This window comes from Cydia splendana, chromosome 5 (genome assembly GCF_910591565.1).
Source record: "Cydia splendana chromosome 5, ilCydSple1.2, whole genome shotgun sequence".
NCBI lineage: Eukaryota > Metazoa > Arthropoda > Insecta > Lepidoptera > Tortricidae > Cydia > Cydia splendana.
Genome location: NC_085964.1, coordinates 1,910,786 through 1,932,855, shown reverse-complemented (window position 1 = coordinate 1,932,855; position 22,070 = coordinate 1,910,786). Strand labels below are relative to the sequence as shown.

General features: G+C 37.2%; 2 protein-coding genes across 2 annotated transcripts in view; one reads left to right on the top strand and one right to left on the bottom strand.

Moving 5' to 3' along the window:
• The window catches only part of LOC134790328 (uncharacterized), a 42,330-nt gene extending 36,144 nt beyond the window's left edge, over positions 1–6,186 (bottom strand). Inside the window, exons 1-4 of the mRNA XM_063761097.1 lie at positions 5,805–6,186; positions 4,180–4,233; positions 1,726–1,880; positions 924–1,075 (exon numbers count right to left, since the gene is read on the bottom strand). Of these exons, the coding sequence (XP_063617167.1) occupies positions 924–1,075; positions 1,726–1,880; positions 4,180–4,213 (341 nt within the window). The 5' untranslated portion in view covers positions 4,214–4,233; positions 5,805–6,186. The remainder of the gene's footprint in view (positions 1–923; positions 1,076–1,725; positions 1,881–4,179; positions 4,234–5,804) is intronic.
• Positions 6,187–10,643: 4,457 nt separating this feature from the next.
• On the top strand, positions 10,644–20,503 carry LOC134790447 (arrestin homolog). The gene is made up of 7 exons (XM_063761254.1): positions 10,644–10,792; positions 13,657–13,847; positions 17,708–17,886; positions 18,472–18,765; positions 19,200–19,343; positions 19,733–19,862; positions 20,387–20,503. Exons 1-7 carry the CDS (start codon positions 10,684–10,686, stop codon positions 20,483–20,485), a joined length of 1,146 nt encoding a protein of 381 aa, XP_063617324.1. The 5' UTR covers positions 10,644–10,683; the 3' UTR covers positions 20,486–20,503.
• The last annotated feature ends 1,567 nt before the right edge of the window (positions 20,504–22,070 follow it).

The window sequence follows — 22,070 nt, the reverse complement described above, 5'->3', positions numbered from 1 at the left end:
GAGGCACGTTTTTTCCTTAGACTTTATTCATCTTATACGGAGTTACATATGTCTTTGATATTACCAAATATTACTATTATTGTATGGGCTTATTTTTATTTTGGTGACTTTTTTGTTTGTTACACTTATGGACAAAAGAGTAACGCAAAAAAAGTTTAATTAGAGTGGAATACCACCCTAATATAACTACTCCGCTCCGTTCTCTACTCCAAAAAATAAAACATTGATTTCGCGCAAGTAGCGCCGTGCCAAGCCTAGCGGCTGCTAACGACACGAATGAGTGTAATAGGGTGTATCGTTGTTTTAGTGGTGCCACTAGTTACTACTAGATGGCGCTGTTATAAATATTAACGAGCAGCGCTTTAGGTAAATCCAGGTGCTAGTTTTCTAGTTGACGGTACGTATTCTTATTCGTAGGGACTATTCCTATGATATCATAAACATAAATGCGTAAGTTACCGGAATGAGTTGCTTATACAAAAAATATCAGAAAACAACACGAATGGTGGAATATTGGAAACAACCTGAATATAATATGGTATGTATGGTAGGTAAAGTTTGGGTATTTAAGCGATGCGAGTCTTTTTTTACATTCGCTTCCAGCACTCTCTCGGGAGGGAGGGAAGCATTTTTGAACAAATCATATAAGATAAGTTTCGATTGGAGACATCTTGGCTAGGCCCCCATTGCCGGCTGAAGAGCACGCCTCCATATAGTGCTTGGCGTTATGTATAGCAAAAGACATAATTATGTGTGCTAGTGCGGTGCGGCGCGAGCAAAGCTAGGCATAACGCAGCGGCGGCGTCCATCGCTCGTCCGCCGGTTTTGAGAGCACCCGTGCCGGCTGAAGAGCAAGCCTCCGATGCGCTTGACCCGGAGCCGTGGGGCACCACCTGTATACATCACACTGTGTGTTGACTTACGCGTCAATGCTAGTGCGGTGCGGCGCGAGCAACGCTAGGCATAATGCAGCGGCGGCAGCGGCGTCCATCGCTCGTCCACCGGCTTTGAGAGCCCCCGTGCCGGCTGAAGAGCAAGCTTCTGCTGCGCTTGACACGGAGCCGTGGGGCACCAACTGTATACAACACAAAATAAGCAATGAATATATATTATTGTGATCCATGATCTAACACAGCTCAGTCACACCACACTAGAAATTTCACATAATACGTCACAGCCGCGGACAGAGCCGCGGAGCATCCAGCGATGAGGCGTGGAGGCACCCGCTACTGGCACCCAATTTTAGTGGGATATTCATAATATACACCAAGACAGTAAGGAAGACAGGTACTACTCCTGTATGTAAGACAGAGGTAATGCGAATACAGTACCTGGTAGTCGCCATAGTATAGCTGCGTGAGCAGAGCTATCGTCACAGCCGCGGACAGAGCCGCGAAGCATCCAGCGATGAGGCGTGGAGTGCCGCAGCTCCCATCGCTGCTGGCACCCGCTTTTAGTGGGATATTTGTATACTTTATACATATATTGGAGCAAGGGAGACAGACGAATAGACAACATTGGACTGTACCTGATAGTCGCCATAGTATATCTGCGTGAGCAGAGCTATCGTCACAGCCGCGGATTGAGCCGCGAAGCATCCAGCGATAAGGCGTGGAGTGCCGCAGCTCCCACCGCTGCTGGCACCCGCTTTTAGTGGGATATTTGTATACTATATACATATATTGGAGCAAGGGAGACAGACGAATAGATAACATTGGACTGTACCTGATAGTCGCCATAGTATATCTGCGTAAGCAGGGCTATCGTCACAGCCGCGGACAGGGCAGCGAAGCATCCAGCGATGAGGCGTGGAGTGCCACAGCTTTCACCGCTGCTGGCACCCGCTTTTAGTGGGATATCTTCGCGCAGTTCCACCACGCCTGTAATGTTTAGAACATATATTAGAGGCAAAGAATAAAAGTAAAAAGTCTCACTCTCTCATTAAAGCAAAATGTGAGACGCAATACACATTGGACAAAGAAATTGGATAGGTGGAATACCACCATATTACAGTTATTACCTTGTCAACATTAACGATTTGATGTTGATCGGCCTAGCGCATGTTTGCGAGCTCAAGAAACCCTAGCAGTTAAAGTGGGCGGTTACCGTCAGCCTTACAAGTAGCAGGCTTAACGTCCCGAGTGGTAAATTTACTGTTATGCTACGTTAGTACGTAGCTTATACGTACATACGTAAATAAGGTAGAAAATTATGACGCAAAAGAACATGGTTTGGTATAAATACTGCCTATGCTTTGCCTCTCTTGTGGATAAAATGCGACTTTCTCATCAGTTCTTGAATTATAAAGCCCGCCTTTACAAGCTGTTGTGGTGAAAAAAAAACTTCCCACAATTCATCTAAATATGTTAAATAGAGTCTGTGCGGAAAGAGAAGAGTCGTAGTTTTTATTGGTTCCCACTTCCCATACATTCCACGACTCTTCTCTTTCCGCACAGACTCTATGTTGTATAACTTCAGAAGTCGCATAGACATGCACATACGAATTTCTCAGAAGCGCATGGAACAATCCTTTTCTAATAAAATTTGTTTATTCCAAGCAGATTGCTGTAAACAGGCATAGTCTCACTTTATATCCCAAAACCGAATATTTTACCATCGGAAAGTAATTCCAGATTTGCAGGAGACAGCAATCAGTGAAACTAATTTTGGATTCGGCGCGGCCTGTTCCGGTTTCCTGTGGTAAATCATCGCGGTAAAATCGCAAATATCGCGTAAAGGGACGAGCAGCAATGAAATACAAAGTTACGTGTTTTAAACGAATATTTAGTATGGACCAATTAAAAATACATATATATTGTCAATAATGTTTTTTTACAGTACAAATGGTGCTCCTTTACCGCCTTAGGGCGGGATTATGGACAGTACGTGCCTATGTCAAAAATTTAAAGGACCATATATGACGTCCCACGGGTAAAAGTACCTTATGGCGGTTGGCGCTTACGCTATTATTAACGCCGCTCCAATATTATTGCGGCGCTATGCGACGTAAGCGCCAGCCACCAGCTTTTGCCGTGGAACGTCACATATGTACCTACTGTCAACTACTGTAAAACGTTGTACAATACACGTGCGAAAAAATAATTCGCAACTCGTGTCGATTTAAAACACTCCCATCGGTCGTGTTTCAATTTATCGCCACTCGTTGCGAATTTCCTATTTTCGCACTTGTATCGTAATGTACATTTACTACCAGGAGCCTATTTCATGAAAGTTTCCTTTAATAACTGTATATCTATACAGGAAGGAAGCAAGAACTAGGATTTGACCAGAGATCATGGAGTAATTTTTTATTTTAGTTTGAAATTTTAACTAGAAGTCAACTATTTGAAAGGAAACTAAAGCGTTTGTAGAATATGTGTCAAAGATAATTGCCATATCTTCCAAAATTTCGTGAATTTCAAATATTCCTAAGCATATTTCCGCGCATAAATATTCCTATTTAGGAAATATTACCATCTGAGGAATATTTAGTGACGTAACGTCACTAACCGCGCGGATGTTTTGTGCAAGGCGTCGGTGTTTACATTATCGGAATGCGATGCGGGAAATGAGAGATTTTTATTAAGATAGTGGCCGGCGATGACGGAGTGGGATGGAGTGAGCTATCTGGATACTGTAGAGATTGTAAAGCTGCTTTGAACTATACTCTGTATCTTTAGGTATTTAAATAAAAGTAAACATAATCTACCCTCAAATGGCTCCTTAAGCCAGTTGAGGGTGAATGAAAATATTACAAGATCAAATAATGTAGGTTAAAGTCAGGTTGTTCAGTGACTGATCCAGGCGGTTTTGTATTTGGTTGGTTAAACCAATAAATGTTATTACTACTCGAAAATGTACAAATTGTTTGTTTAATTTTTTTTTATACCTAAAGATACAGAAGAAGAAGAAGATAGGTACTGTTATTTAAAGGATACTTTAACTTCTAAGTTATTTGAGTCGGACTATAATGAGGAAGATGATTTAGTTAGATGATAGAGTCCGGCTACATATGCCTTAAGTAATTTACAGGTCTGCAGTAATTTGCGAGACGTTTTTTGTGTACATATAATTCACGGCAAACTTAACGTATCCAAATACTGGAACAGCTTTAAGGAATAAAAATAGGTCCACGAGCCCGGAAGGCCAAGCATGAGACGTGACAGTTGTGAGAGTTACCTGATGGTGGCGTGGTGTCTGTTGCATTCTGCATGCTGTCAGCGGCGCCTTTTTCTGAAAAATGCATAATTATAAAGTTGAGTATTTGAATACATTACAAACGAGCAGATGAATTCGACGACCGGTCTGGCCTAGTGGGTAGTGAACCTGCCTGTGAAGCCGATGGACCTTGGTTCAAATCCCAGTAAGAGCATTTATTTGTGTGATGAATGTATTTAAGTTTTTATATATAATATATGTATATCGTTGTCTGAGTAGCCACAATACAAGCTTTGTTGAGGTTACTGTGGGACTTAGTCAATCTGTGTGAGAATGTCCTATAATATTTATTTAATTGCCTGGTGGTAAGTGATTACCGCCGGCTATGGACACCCGCAACACCAGAGGGATTTTAAGTGCGTTGTCGACATTTAAGATGGGAGTACGCTCTTTTCTTGAAGGTTTGGAAGTCGAAGAAGGTATCGGTTCGGAAATACCGTAGTTTATCATGATGTTTAACATCGTTCTAATAAAAAAAATCTTCTCAGGGAGAAAAACTACCCACTATAGTTCGTTTTTTTTTAGCATTTAGAAAGAAGGTAAGCGATCTTGACATATCTTTTAATTGAAAAACTCTTTTTAAAAATTAGTAACTATTACTTGAAAGCAGAAAAATATGAATGATCGTAATTAGATTCAGAATTGTTACATATTTGCCGTGACTTATTAAGCCCCAACAACCACTTAAAAATAAGAAACCACCACTACCACTTATTCCACTTAGAAATAAGTTTCTAATGCTAAAATAAAACGAACTATAGCCTTGACCGAGCGAGTACAAACGGCGAGCGAAGCGTTTCCGTTTCAGCTTGGCCATTAATTGTTTCGTATGCCCACTATTGCCCACTGTTCTCCTCTACAGCCGCATTTCTCAACCCATTCTCGTGAAATTTTGTGAGCAGGTTCGATAATAATTGTTGGATTGTGTTTTGCAAGAACTGTTTGGATTTTTTAATTGCGGAACCATGGGTTCGCGATATCTACCATGCTCACATAGCGCTAGTTAATTAAATACTCTGTATGATTCAGGCCAGTTCAATCAGAACACGTACAATAGTAAACGGTTCCGTTCCGTTCTGCGCGTCTGTTGTATTAGTATGCGATTTAATTACTCCGCCTAATCGCGTTGGTTATTCAAACTGGCTTTAATTGAATGTATCAGCTTCTGGCACAGGCATCTGTGTTATTCATCAGCCTGTATATTGTATTTCTAGTGGATAAGTTTTGAGTTAGTTACCTTATAGGTATTTGATTTGTTTTACGGCAGATAGGTATTTTGAAGCTATCGATTGTTATTCGGCGAAAAGTATTACAATATGATTATGATCTAACGTTGACTAGGTAGTTTGGTTTGGTGGTTGGCCTTAAAAATGTTGACATAGAATTTTACTGCGGCACATTGTTGATTTGTATAAAATTTTTTTTGGACCGTCATTTTGAATATAATACTTTTGATTTTAGTTTTTAATACCAATAAAACAAGTACAATTTGCATAGAAATTCTGTAAAAAAATATCCGTTTACATTGCTCTTTAGTGTATAAACATTTATTAGATCACTAACTGTCACAGCAACGATTTCTTTACCTGCTCTAACAGTGCATTCCTAAACGTCTGCAATCCACGCAGTCGCTTATTTCACACACAAAAACACTAAAACTTTGCACACTTATCACTCACTACCATTCACGTTGCACTAAGAATGGCAGCTATTCTTTATTAGGTCGAAAGTATCGAAACTGTGACTTCTGAACACCTAGGGTAACTGTATTCTTAAGCAGCGCGTAAGCACACACTTAACACTACTTATATATAAGTGCCACTCTGTCTTTAACACTGCATTGTCACAGCTAATATTCACTACAATATAAATAGCAGCTAAGTTTCTTGAATAACAGTGACAATTTACTAAAGTTTGAATTAAGAACGCGCAGGTAGCGACGCGGCGCGCCGGTAACTGTCTGTTGTGATGCGCGAGAGTCGGTGACGTCATCGCACCGCGACCTCTATCGAGAAATACGCGACTTGAGTAATTAGAGCTTGATTAAAGTTTGGGTACGATAAGGGTTAGAAAATTTGGGTACAGTAAGTGCTACAGGTGCGTTATGTGTTTCGAATGCAAGAGGGTCAAGTTCGAGAATTACTGTTTTGCTCTACGATTAGATGCTACTCTACCTTTAGTACTCTCGTAGTCCGTATGTCCGTATGAAATAAATAATTTAAATAAATAATATCCTAGATGAGATTCTATTCGGTAGTTAAGTAGGTAGTTCACCACCGAAAATGATTTAGGTAACTCTATCTAGTGTTTTTATTTTAACACCATGTTAAGACCTCTAAAAAGGGCATTGCACGTCCGTCTTCAGAATCTAATAGGATTTTATGCGATTTAAAATGTTTAGTGTAAATACACTGAAAGCAGTAAACCTTCGATAAAATAACTAATAAGAATGTTATGCTATGTTGCGCAGTGTCTTAGAAAGTCCGTCTTGCTCCCACACAAGCGCACGAGTGAATACAATGCGGGTGAATGAACGGAGCGCCGCGTGCGCATGTGACGTCATCGCCGGCGTAGCGAGACTGACCGCTGCGGCTGCGCTGCGTTACGCTTGCGATGTGATTAGTGATGTGCCGTTACCGGTAAAATACCCAAGGTGGTAAAATACCCAGTAATGTTACCGGTAAGATTACCCAGAATCAGTAATTTACGGTAATATTCAAATTAAGTAAATGTCAACATAAGTTGTTTTACATTAAATCATTACTTGTCAACAAATGCATCATACGAAGTGCAAAAAATCAACATAGGTTTACTTTTCTAGTAAATTCCCAAAACTACTGGTAATTTTCCCAATGTTACTCGGTATTTTACCAATATTACTAGGAAGTATTCCCCTTGTCTGGGCAAGTAGGCATAGTCAAAACCAGTTTCAGTCAAAACCACTCAATGAATAATACTAGAATTTTAGTAAAACTAAAACGAAAATGTAAAAATCACATTGATTTAATAATAATCATCACATTTTTATGAGTAGGTAAGGTGTAGTACAATGCCATTGTTTTTATACGTTAAGTGGTAATTTTTTATAGCTTAATTGATATAATTATATTCTTATTTTGAGCGTGTACATATTTGTTTTTTTTATTTTATTGATTTTATTGATTTTATTTATTTTATTTATTTTATTTATTTTATTGATTTTATTGATTTTATTTATTTTATTGATTTTATGGATTTTATTTATTTTATTTATTTTATTTATTTTATTTATTTTATTTATTTTATTTATTTTATTTATTTTATTTATTTTATTTATTTTATTTATTTTATTTATTTTATTTATTTTATTTATTTTATTTATTTTATTTATTTTATTTATTTTATTTATTTTATTTATTTTATTTATTTTATTTATTTTATTTATTTTATTTATTTTATTTATTTTATTTATTTTATTTATTTTATTTATTTTATTTATTTTATTTATTTTATTTATTTTATTTATTTTATTTATTTTATTTATTTTATTTATTTTATTTATTTTATTTATTTTATTTATTTTATTTATTTTATTTATTTTATTTATTTTATTTATTTTATTTATTTTATTTATTTTATTTATTTTATTTATTTTATTTATTTTATTTATTTTATTTATTTTATTTATTTTATTTATTTTATTTATTTTATTTATTTTATTTATTTTATTTATTTTATTTATTTTATTTATTTTATTTATTTTATTTATTTTATTTATTTTATTTATTTTATTTATTTTATTTATTTTATTTATTTTATTTATTTTATTTATTTTATTTATTTTATTTATTTTATTTATTTTATTTATTTTATTTATTTTATTTATTTTATTTATTTTATTTATTTTATTTATTTTATTTATTTTATTTATTTTATTTATTTTATTTATTTTATTTATTTTATTTATTTTATTTATTTTATTTATTTTATTTATTTTATTTATTTTATTTATTTTATTTATTTTATTTATTTTATTTATTTTATTTATTTTATTTATTTTATTTATTTTATTTATTTTATTTATTTTATTTATTTTATTTATTTTATTTATTTTATTTATTTTATTTATTTTATTTATTTTATTTATTTTATTTATTTTATTTATTTTATTTATTTTATTTATTTTATTTATTTTATTTATTTTATTTATTTTATTTATTTTATTTATTTTATTTATTTTATTTATTTTATTTATTTTATTTATTTTATTTATTTTATTTATTTTATTTATTTTATTTATTTTATTTATTTTATTTATTTTATTTATTTTATTTATTTTATTTATTTTATTTATTTTATTTATTTTATTTATTTTATTTATTTTATTTTTTTAGGTATTAAATATATTAAGCCATTTCTACATGTTTTAAATTAAATTAATTCAGTTATAACGTAAGCGTTCAAGTACGAGTATATTACCCGCTTTTGGGAATATTACCGGGAAGAATGGTAATTTACTGGTAATATTCCCAAATGGTAAAATACCGGTAATGGTATTTTACTCTCGGCACATCACTAGATGTGATTCAGCCTTATGTCAATGAAGAGTTTAATGCCGATAGCTTTATTTATTTCGAATCTGTGCTTATTGAATATCGGCCCTTTACAAGCCGAAATCCACTCTTTCAATTTGCAGTAAAACCTATTGCTCGAATATGCAAGAGCGATAGAGTGGCAGACAACGAAATTTCGATTTTCGTGTTCGTACCGCAAGCGATGTACTTAGGTACCGACTAAGCGAGACTGACCGCTGCGTTAAGGTGACATTCCATTTCCAACGACAGCAGCACTACCATTCATTTTACTATGGAAATTAACAATAACACCGACGCGTTCGTACTAGTAGTGCAGTGCGGTCAGAAATGGAATGTTAACCCTTACACTTGCGATGTGTTTCAGCCTTAGGGCAACGAAGGGTTTAATGCTGATCGCTTTATTTATTCCGAATCTGTGCTTATTGAATATGGGCACTTTACGAGCCGGAGTCGGCCACTCTTTCAATTTACAGTAAAATCGACCCGCGTTTATGCTGCTGCTTTATGGAGTCCTTTCCATTTCACTTCCCATAAATATGGGGATACCAAGCAAGCAAGTTGAGCGTTTTTTTCGCATTCACATATTTTGTTTAAAAATAGAACAAGTAGGTACGGTTAAGGAATTTAATTTCAGTAGGTAGGTACCTTATATTTCGTACCTGGCCACAGTGACAATAGTATGAGGTCCCTAGCTTTAGTCCCTAGTTCATATTAATTGCCACTGTGACAAGGTACCTACGAAATGGTGCTGAATAGTAGATTGTACAACAAGGGCATTTTTACCCGAGGCAATTTTTTGGTCTCAGCGAAGCGAAGACCAAAATAGTAGACGAGGGTAAAAATGGACATTTATGCCCTTGTTGTACACTCTGCTATTCACTTCGATTGCGAGGGAAATAATTATATTTTTCACGGCAATTTACACCACGAAATTGTCGTAAAGCGAAAGAATACATAACCAATTCCCGCCAACTAACTTTTTAATTTTTTTTTAAATTTTTATTATGTGATCAGAGTTTCAGACGCTTGGTTTTCTGCCAAGTCAAACATTTTGGAGCATTTTTGAACGATAATCGACTCCTATTTTATGTGATTTACTAAATTTAATGACAGAAAATACGGATTTCTAATAAATTGTAGCAAAAATAAAATAATATAACAAGTTTTGTCATCTACACAATTTTATTGCTCAGTAAAATTGTGCAATATGTTTTAACTGTTTGGCTGTTGAGACCGATTACCTTAGTCTTAGAAGAAAATTTTACTTTTATGCTCTAGAGCATAAAATGCGATTTTATGTCGTCTACGCACGACATAAAGGTGCACTTTTTGAGCATGAGAAGTGAAAATTAAATTCTTTGACTGTACTTGTTCTATTTTTATACAAAATATGTGAAGAATGGCTGATTAGCTCGCATGGTCCAATAGACTCGGAAAAATAGGGACCTTACCTATTATACTCGTAATTATACCCCAATTTTCAAAGGATTTTCTGTCTTGTTATCTTTTTCAAAAAGGTGTTTCACTTATAAGAAGAATGCACATAAAATGTAGGTAGTGGTCATTGTTATTGTGTGTACTTTGGGGACACAAATAACAGTCGGCAATACAAGCGCTTAAAAATAAATTCTTTTGTGACACAAAATTGTTTTGCTTAAATTTAAAAAAGACTATTTCATGTCGCGTGTCAATTGCGCTGCTATACTGACCTTTAATGGTGTGGGTGATTCATAGAAATCGTAGGAAGCAGTTCCGTTCACGTGAGCCCTAACGAGGGGAACAAGATTACCGGCTCAGAAGCCTCACACACAAAATAATCCTGTATATATACTATATACACCGACACAGCCAGCCTCAGTGCTAGTCTAGCAGCGAACTAAGTGCAGTCAAAATGGTGTACAACTTCAAAGTGTTCAAGAAATGTGCCCCGAATGGGAAACTTACCCTATATATGGCGAAGAGGGACTTCGTGGATCATATCTCGTTCGTCGAACCTATTGGTGCGTTAAAAGTCCTGAAACCCGATTCAATGTTAATTACTATTTACGGTTTTGATTTTATTTTGATACGTTAATAATTAATGGGCGACCTTCCATTGTCACTGAAGCGCAAACTCGTTGACATATGTATTCTGCCTGTTCTAACCTACGGCGCTCAAACTTGGTTACTCACAGATATTCAGAAGTCCAAACTGAAGGTTTGCCAACGCGCCATGGAGCGCAGCATTCTAGGTGTTAAACTAACTGATCGCATAAGAAACACCACGCTGCGCTCTAATACCCGCTTTGCTGATGTAGGCGAGAAAACCGCTAGGCTCAAATGGGACTGGGCTGGTCATGTCTACCGCATGCATCCGGAGAGGTGGGCTAGCCACCAAGTGGATGCCGGTAGAGGGACGTGGCCGCGGTAGGCCCAAACGGAGACGGCGAGATGTCCTGGACAGCTTCCTGAACAACTGGCCGGAGGAAACACCAAATCGGGAGTCGTGGAAATTAAGGGGAGAGGCCTTTGCCCGGCAGTGGGACACTCAAATAGGCTAGGAAAAAAAAAAGATTAATGAAGATCGCTTTCGCTGATTGGTGCATGCGAAATGAAGTGAAATTCATGGGTTTACCGTATATAGCGTATATTTTAATATACGCTAGTCACAAAGACTGTCGTCAAGGTCGTATCAAAACAGTGACGGGTTGTTAAATTTGAATTGTGTTCCTGTTTCCGGTGACACAAACCGTTTACAGTGGCTGTGAGCTTGTTGAAAGCTCAAATGACCCACTAAATTGTTGAAACTTTGGAAAAAGATACGGACGTAGAGCTTAATAATAGTATTATTACGGTACACGTGCAAATAGGTAATTCGCAACGAGTGGCGAATAGCCTTTGTACCTACTGTAAAACGTTGTACAATACTCGTGCGAAAAGATAATTCGCATCTCGTGTCGATTTCAAACACTCCCTAGCCTAGGGTCGTGTTTCAATTTATCGCCACTCGTTGTGAATTTCCTACATTTCGCACATGTATCGTAATGTAGTAATTCGCACGTCTATCGTACAACGTTTTACAGTACATATGGCCCTTTAAATTTTCGACGTAGTTACGTAATGTGCTTATTATAGCACCTGGTGTCGTAATGTGTGGCACCAGATGTACTTTAAAATTGTAAAATCTTTGGATATAAAATGATCCTAGTACTTAGATCCGCCGACTGATTATTTTTATCAACCGCTAATTTTGCATTTGGATCGAGTGAGGCGTTAAGGCGGAGTCAGGAGTTATCCATCACAGCTAAGACCGATGGCGTACCACTAACAACTGCTTGGCGTTAACAGATCTCAGTTTAATCGCGGGCTTCGCACGTGTTTATTAACTTTTAACTTTTACCTGAGTCATTATTCTCCATGTGTCGAAGAGTCGAAAGTTGTAGAACAAGTGAATCGTGAACCTTTAGATCCGTAAAATCGTCCAACTTTCCGTTCACATCATGCTCCGCTAGATTACAATCAATGCTATTGGTTAATTGTGCATAAAAAAAAAATTGATTGATTGATTAATTCCAACAAGTCTCCTTTCATCTCCGCTTCAGTAGAACGGTTATCTGATGCGTGACAAGATAGACGAATTAGACGATAACTGCACAACCACTTGTTGAAGTCTATGTACTCGTAATATCTATAACAAAATGAACCGGTACGAATTAATAATCATTAATCACTGCTAGTCTGGGTCACATCAAGCACCGGGCCCAAGATAGAGCGGCTTGGAGAGCACTAGTGAAGAGCGTCCACAGTCGTCACATCCCTCAGCGATGAGGATACAAGGAAGACAATAATTAATCTACTTAATCATGAATAAATTTACTAAAACTGTCCTTTTTATTTGTGATTAGGCAAATCGTTGCCTATGCGTATGGAATGGAAAGTTTGGTGATTAAAATTGTCAGTAGGTATTAGGTACTTGAAACTGGAAAGCGGCACTCGTGCTGGTTCAACTGAGTGTTTGACTCGTGGCTGGTAGTAATGGAATTACATGCCCTACACGAGGCGATAGCGGCAGGCGGTGCAGGCATCCATCTTGGCACGCCTCGATAAGTCCATTTAAAGTCTAACTCGTACATTTACTTATTAAAGCTTAGAAGATCGATTGCTAGATTGTCTAACGATGTTGGGACCACTAGGGCCTAAGTATAATTATACATAAAACACTCGCCTCTGCTATGGAAATTCGTAAATAATAATAGTTTGTTCCAAAAATGTTGATTGCTAATCAAGATAGTAATTAGGTAATTACTAATTACCTGAAATAGGTAATAGGTAATTAGTATTTCAAATATTAATGTCTGTTAAAACTCAGAATGGTTTGATTTTGATTCATTGTTTTTCTTACTGATTTTAAAATTCGTACAACTTCATCGAGCTTTTAATGGCGGCATGATAAACTTAAACAACGTTAAAAAAATTTAAACAACGTCATTTACTGACAGAAAATAGAATAGAATAGAATAGTTTTTTATTCGTAAACACACAGACAACAGACATACATAGAAAAAACATAGTGAAAAATAAAGTGTCACGAAATGGTCCCATCTCAGCATGTTGCTGGCGACTTCCAGCGCTGATCTTCCGATTAGACCATCAAGTGAGAAATAATCACGGAAGGTAACAGATAAAAAAATTAGTAAAGAAACATAAAATAAACCGAAAAATAAATGCTCCTGAAATCGAAACACATTCTTGAATTTTGACTTCACTTGCCGCAACGCTGTAGCAGTAACGCTGCAACAGCAATGCTGCTACAGTCGCCATCTTTATAATCTTAAATGTGACCATATTAAGCATTCAGATGTTAATGGTAGTTAATATTGCGCAGACGGCGTTGTAGTATTGGATGAAGAGTACGTGCGCGGACGTAAAGTGTGGGGCCAGGTGGTGTGTACCTTCCGCTACGGCCGCGAAGAGGATGAAGTGATGGGGCTGAACTTCTACAAGGAGCTGTTCTTGGCCTCGGAACAGCTGTACCCCCCGCCGGAGAAGAGGAACTGGGAACCCACTCGTACGCAGGTAACTGCAAGCTTGCCTTCTTTTGTTTATAATTAGCAGTTGTATACTTTTTTGGGCACAAATCGGAGCAAAAACCATCTCGCCATCGCGCGTCCAGTCTAAAGCAGTGAAAGTATTTGGGAGATTTTCTAAAACATGGAATAGCCAAAACCTGGAGCGATATTAAGATTTGAAAATCTCGGTATTACCTATCTATTGGTGCTCGAGAGATGCAGGTGGTAAGGTGTTGTATTTATCATCTTGATAACAGAAATCAAGTTCAGCTCCAGGAATTTGTATTTTTCTCTTCAAATTTACATTTTTAACGAGTTAAGTCGAATCTCTTGCTGTGTGTAATTATTTTTTATTTTGTAACAAAACTGGCCTTCTTTATTAGCTCTTATTCAAATTGATATCAAATGACCACAAGTACGACTTCCTCTAGAGTAGATAAATTGGCTGCAAAAATCATACGGGAGCAGCAGGTACTTAACTAGGTAGATTTTGTTCGTATTTCAGAGAAAGCTATAGTAGTGTTTGTACGTAAACTGCGGTTAACAAGACACTTTTACAAACTGCTAAATTCAAGCCACATGGACCAGGAATGTATGTGTATTCTCTGCCAGCATTCGCGGCAGGTATCGCGCGCGTAGAGATGGGTAGGTGTGAGTAAATACTGAGTATTTACTCGGTATTTACTCAAAGTACCCGATAAATACCCGTATTTACTCATTTAGGTGGGTAAAAACGATTGCTTATAAAATATTCGAAAAGTGAGATTTAAGAACAAAATTGTCTTTTATTGAAGAGTGCCAACGTGTATTAAAACAATATCTATAAAAAAAAAGCATAGAGGACGCTTAATTTTGGAAAAAAAAATAATTATCAGTGAGAGGTAAATTATGATAATCATAGTTAACAATTTTGTTTTAAATAATAAGGTATTTACTTTAAAAATATGGTACTTAAATTCTATCGATGTTATGGATAACTGCATGTCGCGCAAAAGTGCGTATTTACGCGGCACTTACGACCTTTTATTAAGGGTTTTTTAAAGTTAACTCAAAAATGGCTCAACCGATGATGTTCCAAATATTGTTTTTTGTACTCTATTATACGGCTTATCTCAGTTCAGAAAAATTATGAAAACATATCGAATGTTTTCATAATTTTTCTGAACTTTGGTTCTAAAGTTATAGAGAGATAAACATTATTTTGGCCTTTTGAAACGGTTTTTTCTCAAAAATATTCAATTTATCCAAAAATGTTCTTAGAAACATTCCAGTTATTTTTAAAGACCCATTTAATGATGTGCAACACGTTGGTGGTTTCTGATTTTTTTTTTGGGACTATTAGTTACATGTATGGAGTGCCCCTTTTAAAAATACATTTCTTACAATTTTGAGTACTTAATCCAGTAGCGGCTTACAAAATACACCTATATTTCATATTTGTATGCCCCTTTCAGCACTCTAAATAGTTTATACCCACCAATTTGGGTATAAACGAGTAAATACGGATAAATTGAGTAAATACTGAGTATTTACTCGGTATTTACCCGTGAGTATTTACTCACTACCCATCTCTACGCGCGCGCCGTTATTGCATTCCTCGCGGGCCGGCACAAGGCACTACTGCTTCATTATAAGTACAGCTTTAAATGAACCGCAGCCAGACTGGTTTACACTGCCTTCAGGCCGATTCTGATTTAAAGGATGACTCACGTTAGACCGGGCCGTGTCCGGGCCCGAGATTCCGGCGCTTACTTTTCTATGACATGACAGGATCATGTGATGCTTTCCATAGAAAACGATGCGCCGAAAGCTCCGGGTCAGACACGGCCCGGTCTAAACGTGAGTCATCCTTAACCCTAGATTTGAAAGAAAAGCTGTGCGTCCTGGCTTAGGTTATGCCTAATAGAGCAAAAACTTCAGTTTCCGTAAAAATAAAAAAGTGTATTATTAGTTAATATTATATTGCCAAGTTTAGGGTTTAGAACTTGTTATAAAGTTCTGATCTTTTTATTATACGACTGTGTCTTATGACTTGCAGTGTATCTAACGCACACTAATGCGAGCGTTGCCTGAAGACACGACATGGACACTGCTCTCAAAGCATTTCATACGAGCGTGAGCGATCAAAGTCGAATTATAACAAGATTACTCCTAAAACCGTTGAATAATTTTACGGTTTAGACTCACTTGTTTTTAGTCACTCGCGCGACATTTCGGAGAGCCTATAGGTCTAAGTTCGAAGATTAAAACCTTAACAAATTGTGAGATCAGAATCGGCCCCCATGAGAGGTTTAAATTCTTAGCGTTCTTGTTAAAACTGAAATAAACGAAGTGTTATAACAGCTAACGGACGTTTTGATAGCACTAGGGGACTCGAATTCCACAATGTTGGATGTGAGTGTCCGACATCCGTCCAAAATAACATTTTGACACAAACTGAATTGTGTCACAGATTAATAAATAGTTACTACGTAACAGATACTTCATTCCCAAACAAAAGCGAAAATACCTACGCTATAATAGCCTACGAAACCTTAATAATAATACCTGCTGCTCAGGACAAGAAGAAATGTACCATAAGTACGCGCACAAAGAGTCGAGACTGTGTTGCCCGCCTTGCGAGTCACGTGCTAACGCGTCATCGTAAGAATGCGCTAGGGTTGTAGGCATCTACCTATGATGATTATTGTAATAAAACGAATGTTGCGGATCAACCACATTTTTTATTAGTCAATCAAATATGTTTTAGTTTTATATAATGATTTACATTTTTTTCCCTTCTCGGAATTCTCTGTTATAAAGTTTTATAGTTGTAAATATCCTAAATTGCGTAAATAATTTTAATAAATACTCAGGAGCAAAGCAACGGAAAATCAACGGTTTTTAAAGTTGTAATACGGTGCTACCAGGCCGATTAATTATTACGTCGTCAAAATTATTTAAAAATACTTTTTCTAACCCTTCAATATAATTCTTAAACGTTTCAGGTGGGACCTTTAGCCCGCCATAAAAAGATGAATCTTTATTATAGGCTTTTTCCTTTGTTTTTTGACTTTTACACCCATTTACTGCACAATAATTACGTGGTTTCGGCATTTCGAAGCGTAAGCGCGGGAAACGTGCGGTGCGAGCGTTCAGGCGGGCGTTCGGCGGCCCTCTGTCGGTTGTATCGTCGACGATACGCCGAGCGGTAGGCATATAGCGCGTGGCCTTGAGCGTGTGACGGAGGCCTGATTGTGTCGACAATCGACGACCACCGGATCCTTTATCTAATGAACTGATATTGCCATCTCTATAATTTTAAATTCGGTAATACATATTTATGTTATTTTTTCCTATTTAAGCACGCAAAACATACATAAGTCATTGAAAACTTATTTAGTTGTTTATGTGAATATTCACATGCAACAAATCCTGAATTCGTAGTTGGGTATTACGCGTGGTGGGGCAGAACTCAATAAATGTTGACCAAATGAAAACATTAATTAAACACTGATCAAGTGATCATTCATTGAAGAGAAAATTCCTTACTTTCTATATCTATGGAAAATTCCATTAACGAAATTCAAACAAAGAATGCTTATCTCATCAAACAAGGAATGCTTAACTCTCATCTTAACCCGGCAACGCACTTGCAACCCCTCTTGTGTTGTATGTCTCCATGGGAGACGGTAATTGCTTACCATCTGGCGAATCGTCTGCTCGTTCACCTCCTATATCATAAAAAACAAACCTTAGAGAAACTTTGGCCGGTATCGCACTTACAACTCCTCTGGTCTGGTGCTGCAGGTGTCCATATGCGATTATTGCTTTTAATTTGTCAGCTCGTTATACAAAAAAAAACTTGAAATTGTTTCTGTTCAACAGGAGCGGCTTATAAAGAAGCTCGGTGAGAACGCATTCGCGTTCCGTCTGACTGTGCCAGCGGGCGCGCCTGGCTCCGTGACACTTCAGCCAGCATTGGAAGACGAGGGGGAGCCATGCGGCGTGCATTACTACGTCAAGCTGTTTGTTGGAGATTCTGAGATTGATCGTTCGCATCGCAGGTATGTACGCTGATTGTACGCTAAAATACCTAGAGGTAATAGATTTTGAAGGATCTTGTTGAGAATGCAATCGCGTTCCGTCTGAACACATCAGCTGAAGATCTTCGTTGTGTCGCTCTTTAGAAAGCGCTGAAAGGTGAGTGTGAACTATGTGAAACAAACAATTGTCAAGCTATTCGTTGATGACAACTTGGCACCAGTGTCAGTGGCTCCTTAATTCGTAAGTCACTTCTCAATACCCGTTTTGTTACACTGTTCCGAAGGACGTCAGTCATCATCATTTTATTGGACATGTTGCTCAACGTCACGCTGGGTTACCTACAGTATAATGGAGTAGGTAACTATAGTGTGTCAATGGACTGCCTCATTTCAATCATAGACAGAGAGAATCATACAATCTTTGTCTTACACTAGTACTAGCACCCAAAACAAAAGGATGAGTATAGTTTTGCTGGTTGTTACTGACTGACAAATTGGTTTGATAAGGAAATGTACTTGCATGCAAAAAAAATGTAGTTAAAGCAAAGTAGAATCTTTTGTTGTATCTCAATTTATCTTTTTTTTTATCTTTGTATGTTTGTTTAGGAGCACGATCGCCCTCGGCATTAGGAAGGTCCAATACGCGCCAAGCAAGCCCGGCCCGCAGCCGTGCACCGTAGTCCGCAAGGACTTCGTCCTGTCTCCTGGACAACTAGAGCTGGAGCTGACCCTGGACAAGCAGCTGTACATGCACGGAGAGAGCATCGCTGTCAACGTGTGCATTCGTAACCATAGCAACAAGGTGGTCAAGCGCATTAAGGCGGCTGTACAGCAAGGAGTTGATGTGGTGTTGTTCCAGAGCGGGCAGTATCGCAATATCGTTGCCAGTGTGGAGACACAGTTAGTATAATTTATATTTATTTAATTACTTTAGTACTTTGCATTAAGTATCGATTTGAGTCAAATGTGTAGGTACTATTTGAAATAACTATTCCACTGTTCCTCGAATCGGTGACTAAGTTCAGTGCTCTCGCAACCTCATTCAAAGGGATGTATGGAACAATATAGATAGAGTGGCGGTCACAGTTATAAATAAATAGTAAATTATATTATAATTACGACCATTCTACTAACTTATCTGACTGCTGATTAAGTAGGAGATTCCATTGTTCCAATCTTAGAATCTTAGATCTTCTTTGCCTTAGATGTTTCTTAAAATTTAGAGGGGAAGTACTTAAAGGCTGGTTAGTGGTAAGAAATTGTTACATTGCACAAATGTAATTTTTAGCTTAAAATCTTGCCAATTTGTGTTAATAATAAGCATGTATGTGTAGGGATGGATGCCCACTACAGCCAGGTTCCAGCTTGCAGCGTGTGATGCACCTGACTCCAGCCCTGTCGGCCAACCGAGACAAGCGCGGCATCGCCCTCGACGGTCAGCTGAAACGCGGCGACGCCACGCTTGCGTCTACCACTCTGTAAGGAATTTTTAATGTTTGCAAATATATTTAACAAAGATTTGCAGATGGAGTATGTCACTGGAATATTGTATACCAACGCTATTATAAATATTATTGTAATGCTCCAGAAAATGCTAGGAATCCGATTTTTGGTCTGGTCATGTTTCATGGTTTGGCTTAAAATATTTAGTGTCAGGCCAAAACTCGGATTTCGAGAATTTTTATAAAATCTAAATCGTGTTCGGCTGTCAATAGTGTCAATACCAAACTCAAGACACATACGCACGTAGTTCTATGCTAGGTAAACTAAACAATTTAATGAACCCAAAAATCTCGTCATATTTGTCATCCATATCGTCATAAAATCTTTGAGCATCCACATTTAATCTAAGTCCCTTTGGTGCCAGGATGCTGGATCCAGACCAACGCGACGCATTCGGCATAGTGGTCTCCTACAGCGTCAAGGTGAAGCTGTATCTCGGCGCCCTCGCTGGAGAGCTCGCCGCTGAGCTGCCTTTCATCATGATGCATCCCAAGGTACTTATAAAGAAAGACCTCAGTCCGACGTTTACAACTGTTTTTAAACGGTTTGTAAAAAGATATCGTAGGTACCTCTACCTACCTGATATTGCACGAGAAATTGAAGCTAGGAATTATGCATTTTTCGCGCGAAAGGCTTTCCTGGAACATATTGTACTTTTTACTATTGTAAGTGCATTTTGTCAATACATGAGCTGATGTTGGTGTTGTTTACGGTTATATGATATGGTACAAATATTCTATCAAATAATTAGATTGGTGTAAAATTATCATCCAATTCATCAAAAATGTTCCCAAAAACGTGAGATAAAGGTGGCCTTCCTCCTAAAATTTGAAGCTTAATAGAGACAAACCTGTATTGATTCCCATTTGTTCTGTTTAACTAAACAAAAAAGTATAAATTCTTGGAAGCAATTTAGTTTTATTAGTTTTACGCTACCCTTCCATGGAACAAATAGGACTCTCTTGTCGTAGGGCACCATCTACCTCTACTTATCATCGCTGTGACTGTTTCTCTGCAGGAGGGGCGCGCCAAGATGATCCATGCGGACTCCCAGGCTGATGTGGAGATGTTCAGGCAGGACACCGTACATCACCAGGAGAGCGTCGAGGTCTACTAGGATAGGGTGGATATTGGGCTATAGTGTCAGAGGATCATGTTGCATAATATCAGCTATAATGAAGTGGCAGTATAATGAAGTTTATTGAGATTCTGGACCTTTAACCGCATCAAACAATGCCGATTTCAACTTCATACTTTGAGTTTGATTCGGCGACCACACTTGGTGAATGAATTGAATGATCCACAGTAATTGACTATATGACGTCAGTACAGTATTATACGTCTTGAATCGGACTGCTAATAGTAAACACTAGAAGATCGCTGATGTTGTGCATACTGCATATATTGATTAGAATAATTTTATTGTCAGGCTAACTGTGTAGTGTTTCTTATCTGTCTCTTTCTGACTCTTTTATTTTTCAATTATTTTGGTCATTTCTATTGCAGGTACCGATTTATATGTCAAAAGCGATAGATTATAGTAGGTACCTACAAAGCAACAATACTAATTAACCTTCCCTTAAGTGACTATAACATTACACAATTATTAGCTATCATGTAACGTATTTATGACGTTATTTTATTCTTATTTCTAGTCAAATTATATCTTGTATTTTAATATAGTTATTATATTTAGATAGTTATTATATTTACGGGTGACATAAAATGACATTATAATCTTAAATGTAGACGCCTGTAATTATTTATACAATACCTATATACATTTACTATTTTTGCATGGTTTCATTAAAATCCTTACTAATCTGTTTAGCTGTAGAACGACCGACGTTCACAGCGTATCGAAAAGGCCTACTTATACTGGCTAGCTAGCGTAGCTATTTGGACTACAGCAGGTTACAATCGCTATCGCTTCGACAACGAAATGCTTTATGTCTCTCTATCACTCTTCCATATTAGTGCGACAGTGACAGTTGCGTTTCGATCGCTACGGAGCGTAAGCGATTGGCATCTTGGCTACGCGGCACGCTATGGAATGGAAATGGGGACATTATTGGTAAGGGGGGCCTTACCAATAATGTCCCCATTTCCATTGTGGTTAGGACCTAAACTGAATTTCTAAGGGACGGACTTATGCGACTTATATAGCTCCGTCCTTTAGCAATTCAGTTTAGGTCCTAAATAGAATCGCAATAAGGACATCATGGTAAGGCCCTAGCAGTCAAGTTTACTGCGGTTAGGGAACAGACAGTCGGGACTTAAACTAGTTTCAACATATTATTTTCATTGACTTTATCAGTTCAGAACAGCAGAACAGTAATTAGTACAGCAGAATTGTACAGCTTCAACCAGTAGAGCTGTACTGTTCTTACCAAAAGCCTCAGTTAAACTGTAGATTATTAAATAGTAAGTATGCAATGCAAGTCATTGGAGTAAACTAGAGCATCATCGCAGCGGCAGAGATTTGAGAATTACTCTGCAAGAAGCATTCCCAAGTTCACTGCGGTTGAACAAAGGACAGTTCCGATGCAGGCTGTGTGTTCTCATAGCTTAATGAGAGTAGGTGAGGCAAGCATTCTTGGAAACCAGTTTAAGATTCATTTAACTATTTACTTTACTAGTCCGTCTTTGGGTCACCAACTTACAAATGGATACCTTTCAACTCAATTGATCCTGTAGTTTTG

Bases quoted from the DNA above. Each gene is read 5' to 3' on its own strand.
- LOC134790447 (XM_063761254.1), top strand. From the start codon at position 10,684: ATGGTGTACAACTTCAAAGTGTTCAAGAAATGTGCCCCGAATGGGAAA. The intron at 19,344-19,732 runs GTAAGGAATTTT...CTTTGGTGCCAG, and splicing joins ACGCTTGCGTCTACCACTCT to GATGCTGGATCCAGACCAAC. The intron at 19,863-20,386 runs GTACTTATAAAG...GTTTCTCTGCAG, and splicing joins TCATCATGATGCATCCCAAG to GAGGGGCGCGCCAAGATGAT.